The following is a 22,760-nucleotide window of genomic DNA, read 5'->3' as shown; positions in this document are numbered from 1 at the left end:
TGGAAGGTCCTTCTGTCTATGTCTTTTATTGGTTAATGAATAAAGAACAGCTTTGAGCCTATGGCAAGGGCAAAACAGAACTAGGTGGGAAAAGTTAGGCTGTATGCTGGGAGAAGGAAGGCAGAGTCAGGGAGATGCCATGGAGCTGCTGCCAGAGTCAGACATGCCAAAACTTTGCTGGTAAGCCACTGCCATGTGGCAATACACAGATTAATGGAGATGGGTTAAATTAATATAAGAGTTAGCCAATAAGAAGCCAGAGCTAATGGGCCAAGCATTGATTTAATTAATACAGTCTCTGTGTGATTATTTCGGATCTAAGCTAGCCAGGCAGCTGGGAACCAACAAGCAGCCCTTTCGCCAACACTCCATTTGTCACTTGGCCTCTGTGGATATGACTGAAACTGAGGGAAGAGGAGATTAAGCCAGCCCTCTATCGCTTCTTGGGGCTAGGGCTAGACAACTTTCCCAGCTCCCACTTCAGAGACGCCCCCTTCCCTTTGTCTTAATACTGGGGTCAGAGAATGAAAGAGGGCTTCACAGAGAAATGAAGAAGAGGAAGCCTTTGACTAGACACAAGGGTACAGTTAGAGAGCTCTGGAAGATCACTCCAAACAACTGTAACACAGTAACATGCAATCAAGTGTTCTCTTAGAACAGTGTTGTTATGGTAGAAGTAAAAAGATGTGTTCTCCGAGGGATAGCAGGTCCCAGGCTGGTGGGAGACAGAGACCTATTAGGCACGCCATGCAGAGAAAGTGGGTATTTATTTAGTGGTTATGGAGGGGAAAGGGAAAAGGGAGAAGAGCAGAGAGAGGCAGAGAGGGAGAGGTAGAGAGAGAGAGAGAGAGAGAGAGAGAGAGAGAGAGAGAGAGAGAGAGAGAGAGGGAGGGAGGAGGGGGAAGGAGAGAAGTGGGGGGAAGGGAAAGAGGCAGAAGCTGAAAAGGAAGGAATTCAGGCTAGAAGCAAAAGGAAGATCTGCTTGCCTCAGTGGACAGGGGAGGGAGTGGGTGGGGCTTGCCTCTTAAAGAGACAGAACAGACCATTACAGGTATGTTTTTGTTTTAAAAAAAACTGGTAAATTTAGTTTTTACCTTTATAACCCCACTTTTAGTAATCCAAGACATTAATTATAAACTTCACTTTACCTTTCATATATAACCCTTACAATTTAACCAAAAGTACTCAAATCTGATACCTTTTGGAAAAATGCCATAGGCCTAGAATAAAGACATCAAGTTCTATATCCTTAGATATAATATATACCTACCAACGTTCAGGAAATCTGATTGATATTGACAAGTCATCCCAAAGCCAAAATCTCTCCAAAAACCAGAATCCTTTTTATGAACCTTATGACAGAGAAGAAAAAAAAATTCAATTTAATTTTTAATAACTAGAAGTTTTAATCAATAATTAAACAAGCCATTTTACAAAAATACTTTGCCTGTCATTTGTGACTAACCAAGGATCATATGCACTTAATTCTGTTGAGACCTTAAAAAACAGATACTCCAATCTGTGTGAGCACAGGATCCTACCACTTGTGATTTAACTGAACTTGAACCCTGTGCAGAGTTCAGGCTGAGGTCACTAATAACAAAACAGCAGGGCTCTGACTTCAAAGGACTCATGATAGGATGGCAAGAGTTAAATGTGCATATACACAAGCTACCATGATCATCTCTACACACAATACTCTATTTGGGTGTTTACTAGCACCCATTTCTCCATCTTCTTTGGTAGAGTTTTTTTCTGGTGATTATTTGATTCTATACAGCCTGTAAGTTTTTTTAATTAATTAATTATTTTTAAAAACAATCTCTTCTCATTTTACGTATCAATCTCAGTTCCCACTTCCTCTCCTCCTCCTGCTCCTTATACCTCCCCTTGCCCCATCCATTCCTAGGAGAAGGTAAGGCTTCCCATGGGGAGTCAACAAAGGCCCTCCCCATTGTATCTACAGCCTATAAGTTTTAGGAAACGCTTGTCTGTCACAGGAGGGCATAAACACTTTGTACCTGTGAGACAATTTTGCCCCACTTGGTGTTAAGTTGACTGCTAACAGGTATGAAGACGGAATTCAAACCAACCAGCTAAAAAGGGTAGGCTGTTGGGCACATTAGATCCTCTTACTCTTAGGAGAGTTTATAGAAAAGATAACTTGCTCTTTTCATGTGGCATAAGCAAGGGGTCAATAAACTACAGCCCTGGGCTAACTCTTGCCTGCCACCTGCTTTACGAATAGTTTTATCATGACAAAGATACATGGGGTTTTTCACAATACAGGAAGAGAGAGCTGCATAGTTACAACCTATTTTGACATCTCTACCCCACCCTAACTCTGATTCTATACATACTATGATGGTGAAGTGAATATGTTCTTAAAATTTAGTTTGTAGAAAAACTCTTTAAATGTTATCAGTCTAGAGAAAATGATTAATTAGTTCTGTTTCATCTTCAAAGTTATTTAAGCTGGGTGGTGGTGGCGCACGCCTTTAATCCCAGCACTTGGGAGGCAGAGGCAGGCGGATCTCTGTGAGTTTGAGGCCAGTCTGGTCTACAGAGCTAGTTCCAGGATAGGAACCAAAACCATAGAGAAACCCTGTCTAGAAATTCCAAAAAAAAAAAAGAAAGTTATTTAAACTTTTAATCCTAGGTGTTAATACTTACTGCATTGATATATTGCTACATGAACCAGGCAGGCTAACCATAACCTAAATATCTAGCCCCCACAGTCTCACCCCCAGGAATGCCAGGCCCACAAAGGTAGCAACATGGGCCCCTCCTTGACTGTATATAGTAACACACATCTACCATTGCTACAGTTAAGACCTGACCTTTCCTACTTTCATTCCTTTCTTTTCCTCAGTTTCTACGTTTGGGCCAACAACAAGCTATCAGTTCCATGTCTAAATAATACCTAGACATCTATGCCATTAATGCCTTTTGCACAGCTATAACTATACCCCTGCTGCAAAAGCCCTATTTGCTGCTTCTTGCCAGAGTTACAGTCTTTCTTCTCTCTAAATGCTAGCACACACCACACAATGCAAACTCCTTCTAGGGACTCCACTAATTCTATGTGACCCAGCCCAGCACTGTGCCGCCATGCTGCTAGCTGTGCTCCTTAGCTGCTTCCTCCCAGCCATTACATGCCGTCAACAGCTTCATCCCTGAGATCACTTCATCAGGCTTTACACTTAGTTTGTTTTAACCATGCTTATTATCTGACTTTAGTTTTGTCTTTCCAGAATAAAGATCTTGTGAGCAAGGGAGGGTTAGTTCTCAGAAAAATACAGTGCTTGGCACAGAACAGTCCCATACTATTTTAGAAGAGCTCATATAACAGAGGCAGTCTGTGCAGTGCCTCAGAGTAACCATGGAGCACACCATATCCTAAGGTTCAAGGCCAACCTTAGGCTATATAGTAAGATCCTGTCAGAAGGAAGGAAGGAAGGAAGGAAGGAAGGAAGGAAGGAAGGAAGGAAGGAAGGAAGGAAGGAAGGAAAATAAAACAACAATAACAAAAAGTCATCTGGACATATACCCATGTCACATGTCTTGTTTTTTGTTTGTTTTCAAGACAGGGTTTCTCTGTGTAACTAACTGCCCTGACTGTCCTAGAACTTGTTTTGTAGATCAGGCGGGTCTGGAACTCACAGAGATCCACCTGCCTCTGCCTCCCAAGTGCTGAGATCAAAGGCGTGCGCCACCACTGCCCAACTACACATTTCAGTTTCTAATGTTCCGTTTCCTCTATACTTACACTTTGGTATTTATTTACATTTCATGTCCTCCTCTTGGTAAATAATAATCACTGTAGTAACTACTATTAAATTTCTTATTAGAGTTTTGCTTGTGTTTAATGTTGTCAGTTTACTGCTTGCTATTCTAGGCTCTGATTATCTGCTCAGCGGAGATCCCAAGAGTAGATATTACTGATATCAGAGATGAATCTGTTCAACCCTGAACCCAGAGAGCTGGCCTACATTCCCAAGCCTCGCATGCACGGCTGTGATTTTTAAAAGAAGTAATTTCTAGTAAAAGTTGACTAATTATAGTTGTGAATTACTGTCAAATTTTAATTTTTCTATTATATGCGGTTATTGTTTATTTTTAGAATCACTTTAAATATTAAATAGATGAAGTTTCTGTCTCAAATAAAGAGCCTGAGTTTAGAGTTTTTAATGACATTGAATTTTAAGAAGTTATGGTCAGGTATTTTGCAGGATGCCCCTCAGGGCGAGTTTGTCTGAAACTTTTCTAGTGATTCTCTTGAGACTGTAAGTGAGGTGCCCTATCTCTTGTATCACACACACCTGGGATACACAAGATTGTTGGTGATGCTATCCTTCAGCATTTCTCCTTCTATTATCTGGGTTGTCAGGCTCACACAAGTGCTTTGACCTGAGTAAGCTCACCCACCCTCCAGCAGCAATCTCATGTCGTCTTAGGTAAACTTCTTAAAACGTATGTCTGCTAACTTGATCTCATTTTTAATTATGAATTTATATATATATATATATATATATATATATATATTTTTTTTTTTTTTTTTTTTGGATTTTTCGAGACAGGGTTTCTCTGTAGCTTTTGGTTCCTGTCCTGGAACTAGCTCTTGTAGACCAGGCTGGCCTCGAACTCACAGAGATCCGCCTGCCTCTGCCTCCCGAGTGCTGGGATTAAAGGCGTGCGCCACCACCGCCCGGCTGAATTTATATATTTTTATTCACAATATATTCATCACATATAATAACATGCTTCATTATGACATTTTCTCACAAATAATTTGTTTGGATCATATTCACCCCCATTACCCTCTTCCCCCACCACATCTGCCCATCCTCTTGTTTTGTTTTGTTTTTTCTTATCGTCCAGTAAGTTTCACTAGGGTTGTTTAGGACTGTAGATGCAAGGTGATTTACAGGAGCACAGGTGCCCTGTCAGTGGCTGTATTACTGAAGATGTCTGTCCTTCCCTAGACATTCACTGTTAAAAGTCTGGGTGGGAGATTAGGTGGATGTGAGTGATCATTTGCCGCTTTGCTCCTACTTGTATATGCATTCCTAACCAATACTGGCCTACACATAACACAAGGGACAGGAACTGTGTGTGTGTGCTCACACTTGCTCTGCACTAGCACTGCACATGGTGAATGAGGCACGGGAATACTATGTCCTAGCTTTACAACGCCTCTATAAATCATATCTTTTCAAACACTAAGTGTATTTAACATAAAGAAAAAGCTTATGTATGTATAGCTTAGGCAATCACTACAGGACTTGATGCACGCATGGCATTTGCCTTTCATGGCTTTCTACATCATTTCCAACAGTTTACTACTCCCTCAAAGTCGTTCAGCAAAGCAGTTTTAATTTCTAGTTAGTAGAGTTTAAAAATTAATTTTAGTTTTAGTATTACTAAAATAAGTTGGCAGAAATGTGACTATCCAATCAGTACCTTCTGGAACATGAGGGCTTTTCTTGCGGCTAAATGTTTTCTCCTGTCACTATCACTTAGTTCTAAAGTAACAGAAATGAAGCCTTTTGATGGGGGTGGGGGTGTAAATGGATGCTATGCATGCAAATGCTATGGAACTGTGCTTGAAACAGCTAAGTTTTTAACTGAAACTTTCTTCTACTTGTAACAAACACAAAGGAAACTAGAAGAAATGATTGAGGCCTTCATAACCAAAGACATAAAGTCTCACCAGCTGCTGCTCCACTGGGGGTGGCACATCCTGGTTGGCATAAACGATGGCAGGATTGTAAAGACTGAACACGACAGGATAAAACACCTTTTTACCTATAAATAAAAATACATGCTTATTTCACACAGAGAGGTTACAAATGAAGGACTTGTATTACTATATTTTTATCTTTTACTTAGGATAGTTTTATCAATACTGAAGATACAGAATATCATTGTCTATTTTATAACACATAATAGGTCAAACTATGAAACTGTAGCTGCAAAATAACAGGAAAAAACACATTAACGGGTGTAGCATGCTTATTCCTTTCAACTATGTGGAGGAACACAAAGGTGTTCCCTCAGGGGACCCGTTTCTTTGCTCTTTATCTTCTATTCGCAGTAACAGATATAAATTAGCCTCTCATAAGCACCAAGAAATTCAGACACTTCTGTTCTTCACCCTTCAAACAAAGTCAATAAAAACAGTAAATACTTAGAATATCGTGTGAAGCATAGATATATAAAGAATAATAAAACAGAACTGCAGACAAATTTAAACCAAGATCTGGGAAAGTTGAGAAAACCTTTTCACTCAAACTGATGGTACTCAAGGACCTTACCATCTAAGTAGGCCATTTGTACCTGTGTAAGGTGTGTGCATGAGTATATTTTGTGTCGTTTGTGTTTGTGTGTGTGGAGAGGGGCACATTATCTTCCTGAAATAAGAACTTCTAACTCTCCCCTCTACACCACCTTTGGTGTGACTCTTTCTGACTCGAGTCGCTTACTCTTCATCAATCTCCAGACCTCTTTGTGCTTCCTTCCTCTGCATGCCTCCATACCCACTTTAGGGTTCTAGGCATACTAGGCAGGCATCCCACCACTGAGATCACCCCAATCAACCCCCTGCATTTCTTTACTTTCCTTCAAAAGAACCACTGGAATCTGACTTCAAGAAAACAAAGGATTTGAACATCAGAGGCTCAACATTTCAATTCACTATTTATTGTTTCAATTAAATCATGCCTAATGTAATTTGTAAAAACATCCAAGGTTTAATAAGAACTTGTTTTCCCTCAAATCAATGTGTCTCAACACTGGAAGGCAATGATACTCCATTAAGCTCAATGCTCAGCTCATTTAACAGTGTTTTACGCACCTGGCTCAGCATTTAACCGGCAGCTGTTAAGGAACTCGGCTGAGAAATATATATCAACATCACAGAAAAACATCAAGACTTCTCCCTTGTCCCAAGCTCGGGCACCCACATTTAGTCCTCGTCCACGATTAAATTCTTCATTCAGCGAGATCAAGGTGTAATTGTGAAAATTAGACTCACTATGAGAAAAGCACATACAAGAGTTGGTAAGTTCCATTTAAAGTGTTACAATGTCCTTCCTTCAACAGAACTTACAAAACATATTTTATATTTCAAATGACTTCCTGTGTTGGTTATATAACCACACAGGGTAAGAAACTCTTTAGCTCCATGTGTTTGCTCATTATCGGGAAGAGATATGGACCAAATGCCACATTTGAAGTCACATGCTAATGGGATGGCATTTTAAAAGGCACACTGCCTTCTGAGATCTTAAAAATGTACCATGAAAGAAACAAAAAGACAAGGAAAAAGAGCCATCGTTTCTGGTAACTAATAATTCATTCTATATAAATGATGCACCCAGATCGCTCCTCTAGCCTCTTTCAGGTCCTCAGACAAACACTCCTTCGTCAGAGGGCTCCTCCCTGATAGCACATAGGAAGCAGATTCTTTAATCTCTATCCTCCTCTTCCACTGTTTCCCTCAGTAAGATGGGGCGCCTTTGTTTGGCTACCTCCCCACACCATCAAAACAGATTATGTTTTCATTACTATGACACAATGCCCCTTACAGAGTACTAGTTCAATAAGTATTTGCTGAAAGAAGGAACAGTGTAGGCTTGTGCCTACAGTAACTGAATGTCAGATGGGGAACTTGAATTAACCTTGGTAAGATCCCAAAGTAAATAGCAGGTAAAAAGGTTATTTCAAACGATCCTCAGAAGCAAAGAAAGTAGCTGGGTCAGATTACACATACGGAAACGATGAGGAGAGGGTCACACCAACAACTGTAAAAGAGGAAGAATGGGAGGAAAGCTAGACTGAGGAGACCTAGAGGAAAGCAAGACCATCCATTTCAGGTCACACAACTTTGTTAGTACCTTACAGGGAAGGAGGAGTCAGCAGGGTTTTCTGCTAGGACAGTGGTTCTTATAGCGAAGTCCTCCAACCTGAAGCCTCCTGGTAAGGCATCAATCAGATGGTAAGCTCTAGAGCTACACCTCAGAGTTGCTGACTCGGACGGAAGCAAGGGGTGGAGTTAGCGTCTATGCTTTAAAGAGTCCACTAGGTGCCGCTGGCACTGCTGCTAGAGATCCACGGAACAGGGCCGTATGTGAGGACGGCTGGTCTCATAACAGTGCAGCAAACTCATCATGCACGGAGTGACCCCAAGAGCTCTGGGGAACCAGACCCTTCTCTCCATCTTATGGTATACAACTCTCTCCCTTCTTTTTGAGAAACTGCCCACTGCCAGCCTGGATGCCCTCATCACAGACTATCCCTCACTCAACCTACCCCAATACCAGTAATTTCCTAGCGGTAAGGACTAGGCTCATGTGTGGCCATCTGTGAAGCCTCCACTCCTCTCAGCCATAATGACTGAGTAGTCCAAGGGTGTGAAAAACGTTCTTCCCTGGGATTTTCTTTACTGAAACTCTCTGATGATAAAGCTAAGAAGATGTAAACCCAGAGCCACCAACAGCTATACCCCCACCATGTGGAAGAAGCCAACCTGCAGCAGGCGAATAAAGTCAACATGCAGAAAACAGACAAGACCACAAAAAAGTCTTGACGGTATTTAAGTGTCTGATACCAGTCCTTCAGGTCCCAAAGTGATTTTGATTAATTTCTTCTCCGAATTTATTTGCAATAATCCTGTCATTTCTGGGAGATACTTATAACATCCTTAAGCGGGCTCAGGTTTCTAGCGTTTTCTACAGAGAAATCTTGACAACACAGGGAGGCGATTCAGTGATACTCCAGGGTGAATGACTGGTGCTGCTAGGTGCTGAAAAGCAGTAAAGAGGGAAGTGGGGCGCGCAGGAAGTGAGAACTGGGGTTAGGTAGTGGCAGGAGCAAGGAAGGGACACGAAAAAAGACCACAAACAGAAAGTGACTCACCAGAGACAACTAGAAATAAAGAGTAAAAGACTCCGGCTCTCAGGCATTAGGCCCAGGGCCTATGAAAATGGTCTGATTCAAGCTGAAAGAGGGCCACCATGATGTGGGGAGGGAGAGATGAGTCATATTTGCTCTCCAAGGCTGTGAGAGTCCTTGCAGCACAGGGACAGGGCTTTCCCCTCTCAGTCATGCCTGAGTCAGAATCCCAACCACATACCTGGACATAGTAGCTGGGACCCAAAAGAAGCTGGCTCAATAATTCAAGAAAAATGGCTGCTCACAACTAGCAAAAAGATATGCAGTTTACAGTGTAGTAAAAAACAGACAACCAACCTAATAGTAGACAGCATATTTACATTAAAAATAAAAAGCATTACTCACATGACATTTTTAAAGAAGGAAGGATTAGCTACCACATGTAAAAGAAGCATCAAAGGGGGTATCAGGGAGAAAGGCCACAATTTGTATAGAAAAAATTTCATTTTAAAGAGTGAAAAATTATTAAGGAATTACCAATTCATTCATTCAAATCTGAGCATCTACTATATGCCAGGTACTACACGAGCGACTGAGTTACAGAACGACTTTCCCAGGAGGTTTGGCTATAAACAACAGAGACAAAGCAGTATGTACTGTGTGCTGCAGAGTCAGGTGGGGGTCTAAAGATACAGGGGACCTAAGTGCCACTGAGAGGGAGAAGCACGGGTATAGGAGGGAAGAAAGGCGAGGTAAGTTCACACAGTATTAAAGTAGAGATTAGATTTTAAAATGGGGACAAGATACAGCAAAACATCCTGATCCACCCCAGGCTGCCTGCTAAGCAATTAAGAAAAGACGGGCTTTAGAGTCACACGTGAAACGAAGAGCTTACTATCATTACCAACCACCCATGGACACATGCTCAGACAACTTTACGTGTGTGTGTGTTGTATAAGTGTATGTGTATGATATATATGCATGTACATATGTGTGCACACTTGTATATGTGTGCAAGTTCATGTCAGAGAACATTTTTTTGTTTGTTTTTTGAGATAGGGTTTCCCTGTGTAGCAGTCCTAGCTGTCCTGGAACTAGCTCTTGTAGAGTAGACCAGGCTGGCTTCGAATTCACAGGGATTCATCTGCCTCTGCCTCCCGAGTGCTGGGATTACAGGCGTGCTCCACCACGGCCCAGCTAGAGAACAATCTTGGGTATTACTTTGCCCTCCATGTTGAGACTGGGTCTCTGTGTTGTCACTACACACGTCAGCTGGTCTGTGAACTTCTGGCTATCCTCCTGCCTCTGCCTCCTGTCTTGCATAGGAACCATGGGGTTACAGATGTGTGCTGTCAAGCGTAGCTTCCATGGCTGTGAGGACTCAGGTCCTCAGGCTGGTGCAGCAGCACTCTCTGACTGAGCGTCTGCTCATGCAGCTATCTAAATAACTAACACTCAGACCCTGAAATTCGCATCTGTACACATGCTAACTTTTGGCATGCCCGTGGCTCACCAACCTTGTGATAGATTCTAGGATAGACTTGACTTTAGATAGTCCTTCTTTCCCAAAATATACAACTGTGAGATGAATCCTCTTGTCTTGATGAATGCAAACATCTCTAAGAGAATTGAAAGATAAAGTTTGTTCAAAAAAACATAGCAGGTACAACTTATTAAAAAAGAATCACATGACATTTTGGCAAGAAAATTAATAAGACACCATCAATACAGAATGAAATCACATGCAGCATTAAGTAAACATGAAAGTGATGATCTGCCCAATTGTTGAAGGCATTACAGCAAAGGCACACGGTCTGTGTGTCAGTGAGGACAACCCTTCTGGGGGCCATGACAGCCATGAAATACTGCCATATTTCAAAACATTTCTGGAACATATGCAGTGGGATTTCTTTCAGTAGCAAATTAAAAACTATTTAAGGAAGTATGTCCAATCAGTTCAGAACCACATAAATAAATGTCTCAGATCAAGAAACTGCTCTCAAAAGGAACAATTCAGAAGATTAGTCAGCTGCTGGCACAGGGCTGATTGCACCTGCCATCAAGAATGGCTGCCGTAATGTAGGCCACCCAGGAACGAGGACAATGTAGCCTTTTAAAGCAATGCCAAGAAAGCCAATTTTTAAAAAGTTGTAGGAAATCATATCTCACAGGAGCTATTTCAAACAGGTAAAACTCAGAAGTATGGCTCCTGGATAGTACACCACAGAACAGAGTTAACTAACTTTTACATATGTAAATAAAGATTAGGCTCACAAAGAACTAAAACTGTAAGTTAAAACATGGCAACTGTTAAGCTGAAACAAAAAAGCGGCATTTTCCTTTAATGGTCCTTCTACCACACTTTAACACTTAGCATTTTAAAATAGTACAATAAGCACTCTGCTTCCTAAGATGGAATGTTCTCCTACTTTTAGTTGAATGTTTGCATTTTTAAGTTTATTTCAATCTTACAATTCAAAGAGCTCTCAAGAGATTTTGCTGGGAGAGGGAAACATTCTGGGTTTTCATTGTAGTGGTTTGCTGGTTTTCCATTTCTCAAAAGCCATGAAAATATGACGTAAGCTTAAAATATCCTTTACATCATCTTTAGACTTATATGGATTTTTATTATACATAAGTTTGGCTTCAATATAGTTAGATTTTAAAAGGTCAACTTATTGGAGCTGGTGAGATGGCTCAGTAGTTAAGATCCCTGGCTGCTCTAGCATAGGATCCGAATTTGGTTCCCAGCACCCACATGGAGGTTCACGACCATCTAGAACTCCAGTTCCAGGGGACCTGATGCCCTTTTCTGGTCTCCATGGGCACTGCACACATGTGGTACACATATATACATGAAGGTAAAAACTCATACGCACAAAATAATCTTTTTAAAAAGTTCAGCTTATCTTAAATTCAAACACACAGTCATCAAATGGAGTTTCCAAGTAGCTGCCACCTTCAAACTGTCAAGAAACAATATAATATAAATATATATATATATATATATATATATATATATATATATATATATGATTTAAGAAAAAGAGAAACCTAAAAATATCCCTTAAGGCCTATAAAATCATCTATAATTGTAAGTAATCATACTTGGTGAAGATTAAGTAATCATGGACAAAATGTGGTATTTAAAGAACTTAGCCACATCTCCAGTTCAGAGTTACCTGAAGTTCTGCATGAACTGTGAAAACGCTTCAGTCCTTTCAGCCAGTGGCACAATGATATTAATAACTGATCTCGCAATGTCAATCATCTCATTCTTCACTTTCATGAGCGGTCCAAAAGGGCGGAAGAGGGTCACATGTCTGTATTCCATAAGGTCTGCTTTCTTAAAAAAGAGTTCATAATGTGTGCCTTTATCTCTCTCAGTGCGATAATAGCCTAAAGAAAAGAGTTTGGAACAAAACCAAGTTATGTCAAAGTTTAAATTCAACAGGAATACAGACTTCACTCAGACAAGGATTGAGAATATTACACCAGACTGTAGCGACTTTATCTATTTGTGAAAACACCTCCTCCTATGTACAGCCAGAAACAACTACTCTTGGGAAGAAAAGGTTTACAAAAGAAGTTTTTCTTTTTACTGTGGTACATTATTCAATCCATAAAATAACATCCAATAGTAATTATTCCTTTTTACACACGACTTTTTCCCCTTAATACCCCCTACTGTCATAGTGCCAACAAATTACTTTTGCATTATTAAAGTCTGAGCCCAAGAGTCAAAACTTTTATTAGTTGGTTCAACTCAACAAACATGAATCAAGTACCTTTGTGTTAGTCATTGACGATACAGAGACCATGTGGTCTCAGTATGAGAAGGGTCAGTCTAGTGAGGAAGACAGAAAAATAAACAGTGACAATATACTGTGTAATATGTGTATGTGTATGCATATATGTTAATATAAACGTATATACATACATATACATATATAAAGGTCAGACAAAGAAATATTAGTATAGATTTCAATACAATGCATGAGGTAGGTATGTTTAGGAAGACAGTATGAAGACTGACTGTGTAATATGAGTTTTAAGTGTAACACTCAGGAGCAAAAAGGTTAGACTTACCCCAACCCTCCTAAGGCTTACAGTCTAAAAAGAACAACCAACCAGGATATGGGCAACATCACACAATGCAGCAAGTCCTGTGACAGAGGATGCATTATAGAGGTGACAAGAACACACAGAAAGCATCACTATTTTAAGCTTGAGGTTAGAGGCCATTTCCTGGAAGGAATGACATTTATACCAAGGCCTGGAAGAGGAACAGAAGTTGTTTAGTGGTCGCCAGTAATTCGTTTAGGAGAGACAGCCATGGCACAGCAGAGAAAAAGTAAAAGACAGACTATATTTCAGGCAAAGAAAAGTCCTTAAAGTGACAGGAGCTAAGGAAAACTATAAGCAGAAGGGGCAGAACATACAACTGTCACAGTGCAGAGTGAGTATGGGACTGTCATATGCTACTTAACTATCCTACTTTCTCTTCAGCTTTCAAGTCTACTGCAAAATACAAAAAAAAAAAACCCAAAAAACCTAAGCTTTCCAGAAAGTTGGAAGAATTTTAAGAAAACAACTAGTAAAAAAATTACAGCAGGAAAAAAGAGGAGGCCATACGAAGACGTTAGCTAAAATGTCCCAGCAAAGCACAATGCCTTGCCTGATAGACGTCAAGAGCCATACAAGTGACAGACATGAAGATCCGGAGTCAAACAGAATGCTTTTTATGGGGTAGGATGTTTATAGAATAAAGAAAAAAAGTACTTTTGAAAACACTTATATCCAAAGGGATTTTCTTTGCAGTTAAATATTTAGCAGTGAGCATTAATATGGACACAGGTAAGAATGTACAATTATATGTTTTTAGAGCAATTAACAAATATCTAAGATTTTCATGACCTTTACGTTTTATACCATCTTATAAAACATATCCTGGGGCTAGAGAGATAGCTCAGAGGTTAAGAGACCTGGCTGCTCTCCTAGAGGGCCTGAGTTTGATTCCTAGCACTCATATGGTAGATAACTGTAACTCCAGTCCCAAGGGATTTGGCCTTCTGGTCTCTGTAAGCACTGCATGCATGAGGTGCATTATACACGCAGACAAAACACCCATACACATAAAAATAAAGGAAAGAGACCCCATATCCATTTTGCAGTCTGTATTATGAAAATGTACTATTTCCTTACGTTTCCAAATGTAAAACTATGCATTCCCTTTGATGCTGTGACCATTTGCTTCTCTCAAATGGAAAAATATCATTAACCTATTGCATTAGATTTTTTCTTCCCTTATCAAATGTTTTTCAAATTTTGAACCTTAGTTCATACATTTTTAAAAACATAAGAGGAACATCAACACCAGATAAGAGAGGAATGCAAATCACATGGCTCACAAGAGCCCTTCAACTTAATATTCTTATATTTAGGCTTAGATTTATTCTGTTTTCCCAACTCTTATTCTTATTTTTATTATGACCTCATTTTAACTTCTTCCAAAAGCCATTTCAAATTTTGGGTGAAACTAAATGGATAAAAAATGTAAATGCTTTAGTACTGTGGCAATAATTGATATATTAGCATATATTACTAGCATTCCATTATACTAACCCAAGAATTTATCAAGATATTAAAAATTGTTTTTATATTTGTATGTGTCTGTATGTACATGCACACACGCCACAGCATGGGGGTAGAGGTCAGATGACAACTTGCATGGATCTTACCAACATATTTTTCATATTACCTTCTATGAAGTCATTTTCATTAAATATCAGTTTCTCTCCAAGAGGACCCTCCTCATCTTCCTGTTCATCATCTTCATCAGGATTATTAATGACCTCCAAGCCAGCTTCAATAACTTCTACCAATTCATCTCGTTTGTCTTTCCTAACTGGCTTTTCTTCAGGATGGCGAGTGAGACCCATTTCCAACTGAAATACTTTCATTAAAGTAAAGCTTTCAAAGGGAACGACTCCATACTCACTGGGTAGTTTGGCTCCTACGCTAACTTCAGCTCTGTCGATCTGAGAATGAAGAAACTCTAAGAGATCACTAGGTGTCTGCTCTCTGTTGCCTTGATAGCCTATGCCGTTAGCTCCTATATTCTTTTTCTCTTGCAATGCTCTCATCTTCTCACTCATTTCTTGTAATTCTTGCTTTAGCTGGGCAATTTGGCGTTTCAGACTGGTTGCCCTGGTTTGGTAATGTTCTTCTTGCTCCTGCAGGAGGGCCTGGTAATATTCTTTACCATAATTTTCTCTAACAACACCAGGAAGAGATGCATTTCCATCAGTCTGAGGGGCACATTCCAGGAGGTACATAAATAATACTAAACTGAAGAGCAAAGCAAGGCCCAACAGCAGCCACTGGGTCCGGCTGTGAAGAATCGGTCCTCTTCTAGACATTCTTACTACTGTGTGTTTGCCCAATAAGACAAGCTCTTGGCTTATTCATAACTTTAGCAAAAAATTATCAAAAATTAAAAAAAAAGATTAGGATTTCCATAAAAGGTACCCAAATGAACTCTGCTGTAGTTAAAAAGATTCTTTCTTCAGTAGTCATGACTACTTGCAGAAGTGAGAAATTAAGTATATTTCCTGTATTGTTACCATGACATCCACACTAAGCAATCTGATCTATAAAGTCCATTAAATGGGTGGTGACTTTTCTGAAAGAAACAGATCAAAGTCAATCAGAATTTTGTTTCTTTAAGTATATCAAATTGCTGGCAGCTATGTTACTACCATATGTAGAGGTCCAGGAAGGTGCTAATACAGTTTAGAGTAAATTGGTAAGCACTGGGAGAAAATAGAAAAATACCATAAAAGATACTAAAATACTGTGTATAAAACTTTAAACCCATTTGTTTATACCCTCATTACTTCCTGGATCAAAGAAACATCAAAATTATGTTCAGCTTTTTTACACAGATTCTAATGAGATCATTTTAAAATCATGTTCCTTATAACTCTTTATTAATACACCACTTTCCAACTAGAGCATGTAATATGTGAGAACTGGATTTCTGTATATAGTTTTTATTACAGCAATAATGATTTACTGCAAGAGAAAGCTCCTCCGGTTATACTCACTATAGCTCACTAAATTTCTATTGCTCAACTCAACCAATCTAGGAAGCCTAAAACATCAAGCGGAGTGGGTACAATTTCAAAAGGTCACAGACATCTGGAAAACACATTAAAACATTTTTATATCCAAAAGTCCTCTGGTAGATTACTTGAGCATTAGATCATTTTCCACTGTATGACACAGCAAAAGATTCCTTACAATTCTTGAAGATTTGGAGTTGATATAAAGAAAAAACACAAATGATTTAATTATGTTTGTATGCTTTGAGAAAAACAGTAAATTTACAAAAGTACATGCTACCTTTCATGCTCCAACCAGCTGTGTGAACTCTTCCAGAATAATTCTAAGCCAAGGATTACTGACTCTAGAAATAGAAGAGATTAAACTCAGACAAGGGAGGCAAGAAGCCCTCTGCTGCAAACAGAACTTCCATCCAACCAAGTGTTCTAAGCAGGATAATGTGACATGACAAGGGATGTTTCGCAGGAATGCTTTCTTCAGGTCAGCACAACCCTGGAAGCTGAGCAGTAGGGACATCAGTCCTAGGTACTTGCTTTCTTAGTCACTAGGAAAACCTGGGTGCCTGCTGCAAAAATTCTGCATTGTGTATTTTTTGTAGATATTTGTATTAAAATGTAGGCAAGATTAAAACTTTTTATGATAGTGGACCACAAATAATAGGCTTAACTTCCCTAAGCCATTTGTTACCTTAGCAAACCAAGTGACAACCAAGTATCCTGAAAATTTTAATTCACTGTGTCTTTTATATGACAATATCTTTTACTATGACAATATTTACAAAATAATTGTAAATATTGTTTAAATGTTAGAGAAAAATAGGGGAAATTTTAAATTTTAACAAACTAATTAAAAGACAATGCAAAGCTAACACTAGTTCTAAGAATTTTCCATTCCTTAGAAACATAATCATGAACAAAAGAGCCACTTGAATGCCGTTACTGAAAAATAAACTGAGAGGAATTTCTTTACTATGTGCAAGTTATTACTAGCCTACTTGTTAGGGGAAAAGGCTACACTTGAAAGTATAGAAATAAAATTTCATAAACTGTTAATAAACCCAGTGGTGGTGGCACACACCTTTAATCCCAGGACTCAGGAGGCAGAGGCAGGTGGATTACTGTGAGTTCAAGGCCAGCCTGGTCTACATAGTGAGTTCCAGGATAACCAGGGCTACACAGTGAGACTCTACAAAATAACATCAACAACAAAAACTGTTAATAAAGATAGACACACTTAACCATACAATATATTCAAATGATTTTGAGGTAAAACTTGATCATAAAGTAATATATGCTCTATGTACCATGTCTTTTTATTAATAGGTTACCTCATAGTCTTTTCCTTTATTTTACATTTTATACAATTCATAATGGGTCACCACTAAAGGTTTATTTTTCAGTGAAAGAGAAAACATGTGTAGCAGTAAGTTTTGCATTGTGATTAAATGTGTGTGTATATGTATAAATATATATGTGTGTATATATATGAGACTTCATGATAATATAGTAATAATTGGGTTGTGATTAAAAAATCCTAAAAGCCACTAGTTTAAGACCCACTTTTCACATATTCCATACAAAATATGAAATATCCTTTCAGAATAGTGCTACTATTAGCTTCTTTTTATAGAAGAAAAATTGTTCAGAAATAAAGAGATTTAAATAAGGCTATTTAACCACTAAATGGAAGCATTAAAACTTGGGTGTTGTTTCTCCATTTTAATAAAACTATAGGTTTTATAATATTTACGTGATAATGCTGCAGTTGATTGCTTTCCACTGCAATAAAAGAAAGGCTGCTATAATTAATTAGAGTACTCTTGCGTGTCTCTATAGTAGTTGTTACATCCTACTTGCCTAGTTCCTAAAAGGAACTCTGACCACATACCACAAGACCAGATTATAACTGAAACAAGCTACTAAGAATCTTAGAAGAACTAGAGATATAGTTCAGTGGTGGAGTATTTGCAAGCATGCTTGAGGTCCTAGGTTCAACACCCACCACACGCACACACACGTACACACGTGCGCACACACACAACTCCCCCACCCCCACCCCTGTATGCACACATACATGCTGCACACACATGTTATGATTTCACACATGCACACCGTTCTGCTTGATTCCATCTTCTGTGCACTGTCTATATGTTATACATATGACATTCACTCACGGTTTGGAGCTAATTCAACCAACCGCTAAACCCAGTGAAGGGTCTGAAGAGATAAAAAATACTATAGTGACAGGAAAATGAGATAGTAAAGGTAAATAAGACAAAATCAAGTATTTTTAGAGATAGTTGAAAGAAGTTTTGAAAGTAATCAATCCTAACTCAAAAAGAGATTAAGAGACTTCATCCTAAAATGGAATAATAGGGACCAGACTTACCTCTATTTTTGAAATAACCAAAATCACATGAAACAGCAGTTTTCCAGATGTTGAACATCAGGAAATGAAGAGTAGTGATCCTTGGAGAAATGAGAAACAAGTGATTACTTGTTTCTTACTGAAACTGTTTCTGATAATAAATATGTATGTGTGTATACTAAGGAAGGCCAGCCTAAGCAAAGCCCAGCAGATTTCCTGAGTTGACAGGATGGACCCGATAGTCTGAAAAGTTCAAGGCAGTAAGGGTTCAAAACAACTCCAGAGACCTAAAGAGGGTATCCTTTGGGTATTCCACAGAGTGCTTGCTCGTTAGTGTAGGGTTATAAAGAAATAAGCCAAGGAAAAGACTTTTTAAAAAACCAGAGGACACAAATCTTAACATTTAAACAGGACCAGGAATAGTATATGCTCCTAGCAGACAGACTGGAAAACTTTAAACTTCATGAGGCATTGGGCATTCAAAAAAGTCTTGGCTTAGTAGAGGAATATAACCAACTTATAAACATTCATCTAACTCCTGCCAACAAATATTAAAAGCAAAACCTGAAAGAATTAAATTGTTTCCATATGATGTCATAATTTTCAAGAACATTTATAGGAATATAAAATATTAAGCATACAACAAAATAGAATTTACAATATCTGACACTCACATAAAAGTTATTCTACTTTAAAAGTGACTATACAAAAAATGCATAATACATATGGAGCAAAGAAAGGAGTGCAGTCTGTGCGGCTGGGGAGATGGCTGCTTGCTCTTCCAGAGGAGCCAGGTTCTGTTCACAGCACCTGCACGGAGGCTTACAGCCATCTGGGACCGCCCATCCTAGAGGGTCTGCCGCCCTTCCTGGCCTCCCCTGGTACTGAAGGGCACTGGCCCTCTCAAGAGCATGGCTATGGCAGGTCTTGCCCTCCTCCCCCAATCCCTTTGCCTTGCTAAAAACTATTTGATTACAATCGTAAAGCTAGTCCCCACGGTCTATTCCCTTATTTGGCCACTTCCTCCTCCTGAGGCAGACTACCAAGGGCCAGCAATCAAAGTACTGAAATTCAGCCATCAAACGCCCCCTTTGGCTTGCCCAATTAAAATTAAGCAAGCTCATCCTAACACAGGGCTTCCCCTTGTATCTTTATAAACTGACATTTTCCTTCCAGCTACTGCACACATGTGATACACAAACATATGCAGACACAACATTCAAACACAAAAATAAAAATTAATAAAATCTCTAAAAAAATTAATGAAACAAAATGAACTCTTGGAAGCAATACAAGTGAGAAAAAGTGGAATTACCTTCTAAATACTCAGAGGAGCTAGGGAGCTAACTCAGCAGTTAAGAGCATTTGCTGCTCTTACAGAGAACATAGTTCTGTTCCCAGCACCTATTTTGTGGCTCACAACCACCTATAATTCCAGTTCCAAGAGATCTATGCCCTCTTCTGACCCCTCTCTCTCTCTCTCTCTCTCTCTCTCTCTCTCTCTCTCTCTCTCTCTCTCTCACACACACACACACACACGGTACAATACTACATGCAGGTAAAACATTCATACATATAAAATATAGTCTATAAACACTTTAAATACTTTAAAAAAAAGGCCAAACTAGAATTCTATGCCCAGCAAAACCAACTTTTGACAGGGTTCACTACAGTTCTCTACCAACTGAGGAGTCATCAGAACAATTTTTGAAAAACAAAGGCAAAATACTTTTATTTGGACATAAAAATAACCTGAAAGAATTCATCAACTGTACTACAAAAAGGAAAACAGATCTATAAAAAGCAATGTAAAGCACTGGTACTGTTAACTACATTGGTAACTGGCTTCTTACTGTACGTTTTAAAAGGCTTTTTTTTTGTTTGTTTTTTGTTTTAGATAGTCTTTCTACATAGCTCAGTTGTCCTCGAACTCACTATGTAGACCAGGCTGACCTCAAACTCATGGCAATCCCCCAGTCTCAGCCTCACAAGTGCTGGACTATACATGCCTAAAACACCAGTTTTTTTCTTCATTTTGGCTTTTTGAGACAGGGTTAGCTTTGGAGCCTTTCCTGGAACTAGTTCTTGTAGACCAGAGATCCGCCTGCCTCTGCTTCCCATGCTGGGATTAAAGGCATGCACTAGCACACCCGGCTTAGAACCATTGATTTCTTAAGTACGTAACAAATGTTAAGTGTTTAGAAACAAAGGGATTGATCATCAGAAAGCAGCACGTTCCCACAAATCCTTGAGAGCACCTACTGTGTGCCAAGTACTGTGCTGAGTACCAAGGGCAACACCAAATGGATCCTTCAATAAGGTGCTTCTGGAGAAAACTATACCCACAGCACTTAAATGCAGGCCAAACAATGGCACAAAATGGGCTAGTCTGTGGCAGAATAAAAACAAGTTCAAGAATACAGTCAACTATTTAACAATTACAAAATCTTGGGCATAATATTTAATCTTTTTGGACTTCTATAAAATGAGGCAGTTTTTCTGGACAGTTATTATTTTTATTTATTACTTTTAATAATAATGTGTGTGTGTGTGAATGTAGGTGCCCCTGAAGTAAGAGGTACCAGACTCCCTGGAAATGGAATTTCAAGCATTTATGAACTACCTAATGTGGTGATGGGAACCAAATTCAAGTCCTCTGCAAGAGTAGGATGCAGTTTTAATCACTGAGCCATCTCTCTAGCCAATTTTCCTTCTAAGATGTTATGATTTCCTTCATTAAGATAAACTAAATATATATGTGTGCATGCACATGCACCCCTTTTTGTGGAACCGATTTAATTAAAATGCATTCACTTTCAGTAATCTGTAATTCTTCCTTTAAGATTTTCACTACACAATTATCAATATTAGTGTATAATGTGAATTCATAAGTTTATATAACAGTAGAATAAAAACAAAAAGCAATTTAGGGCTGGAGAGATGGCTCAGTGGTTAAGAGTAGTTGCTGCTCTTTCAGAGGTCCTGGGTTCAATTCCCAACACCCATATAACAGCTCACAACTGTCTATAACTCTAGTCCTGGAGGATCCAGTGCCCTTTTCTGGCCTCATACATAAACATGTATGCATGCAGGCAAAACATCATATACTTAAAATAAAAGAAATTTAAAAAATGAAATAAAAGCAATTTATTGAAAAATAAAGAATAGAAAAGATGAAAAAATTATAGGCATTTATACATGGAATATTTAAATGAAGCAGATAGTTCTTTCTAACACATATAATACCTATAAAATGGCATTAATATATTGCAAATTAATTTTCTCAGTTCTTCTTGCTTGCCTGTATAAATGGTTTCATGCTGGATAGCCAAAATTCCAATATCTGTTCTACATTACAAGCTCCTACACTTCTCTGAGCTTGAGCTTCCTCATCTAAGTGGGGATAACTAAAGAACTTACCTTGGAGTACTACTATAACAGTCAGGCAAAACTCAACAGGCATTAAGTACTCAATAATTTTATATTATGTAATTTTTAATAGTTGAATCTATCAAGTTTTTCCTACACAACTCTTCAGTTTTAGCTTTTTTACCAGAAATAATCATAATGCAAAATTAGCACCTTATTTACCAAGCAGATAAGCAAGTTTCATTACTCTTTTTACAAACCCTTTGAAACGTCAGTTTAGTCACAGACAAAATGTCTTTATGTAGAGTTCTATACCTGGTCTCTAAGCCAGAGGCAGCAAAGACTTCAGGTTGAAGCCAGTCGATTCCACTTTTGCAGGAGTCACAGACAGCACAGAAACTATAGACAGAGTTGAGTTTCAAGGGCCACGGAAGTCTGAACTTTATATAATCCTCACATCGGAGTGTACTACTTTCCCTAGCATTTAAAAACGTAGCAACCCCTCTTACGCCACAGATCAGACTAGCCAGACACAGCAACTCTTATTCTAAAACTTCTATTTATACGTCTCAGTTTTTCCCTACGGCTCACTCTCTCTGTCGTTCATGATAGGTTTGAGCCCCTGAACTCAAGTGATTATCCTGCCTCAGCCTCCTAGAGAACTGAACTACAGCTACACAACATCCAGCTTTAAAAAAGAAAGGGTTATGCTTATAAAATATCATAAAGTAAATGAATAGGATAAAAAAGGTTAAATGTAGCTGGGCGTGGTGGCTCACTCTTTTAATCCCAGCACCTGGGAGGCAGAGGCAGGTAGATCTCTATGATTTGAGGCCAGCCTGGTCTACATAGCAAGTTTCAGGACAGCCAAGGCTGTTACACAGAGAAACCCTGTCTTGAAAACAAAACAAAACAAAAAATTAAACATGAATAAAGGGGATGAGTGAAAAGTCTCTCTTACCATCCCCACAATTTTTGTGTATCTTTCCAAAATTTTTTGC

At 38.9% G+C, this 22,760-nt stretch overlaps 1 protein-coding gene across 3 annotated transcripts in view; it reads right to left on the bottom strand.

Annotated features, from left to right (window-relative positions):
- Nucleotides 1-22,760, bottom strand: part of Csgalnact2 (chondroitin sulfate N-acetylgalactosaminyltransferase 2) — a 32,136-nt gene that overhangs the window by 5,676 nt on the left and 3,700 nt on the right. The window contains exons 2-9 of one of the 3 annotated variants that reach the window (XM_075983021.1): nucleotides 18,412-18,491; nucleotides 16,303-16,366; nucleotides 14,657-15,580; nucleotides 12,078-12,294; nucleotides 10,413-10,514; nucleotides 6,857-7,035; nucleotides 5,714-5,808; nucleotides 1,271-1,352 (exon numbers count right to left, since the gene is read on the bottom strand). In XM_075983021.1, coding sequence (XP_075839136.1) covers nucleotides 1,271-1,352; nucleotides 5,714-5,808; nucleotides 6,857-7,035; nucleotides 10,413-10,514; nucleotides 12,078-12,294; nucleotides 14,657-15,317 — 1,336 coding nt within the window. In that variant the 5' untranslated portion in view covers nucleotides 15,318-15,580; nucleotides 16,303-16,366; nucleotides 18,412-18,491. The remainder of the gene's footprint in view (nucleotides 1-1,270; nucleotides 1,353-5,713; nucleotides 5,809-6,856; nucleotides 7,036-10,412; nucleotides 10,515-12,077; nucleotides 12,295-14,656; nucleotides 15,581-16,302; nucleotides 16,367-18,411; nucleotides 18,492-22,760) is intronic. The other 2 variants (XM_075983022.1, XM_075983024.1) reach the window with 2 other exon arrangements.

This window comes from Microtus pennsylvanicus, chromosome 8, assembly GCF_037038515.1.
Source record: "Microtus pennsylvanicus isolate mMicPen1 chromosome 8, mMicPen1.hap1, whole genome shotgun sequence".
Classification (NCBI taxonomy): Eukaryota; Metazoa; Chordata; class Mammalia; order Rodentia; family Cricetidae; genus Microtus; species Microtus pennsylvanicus.
The sequence above is the reverse complement of the archived record's forward strand: the minus strand, read 5'-3'. Positions and strand labels throughout refer to the sequence as shown.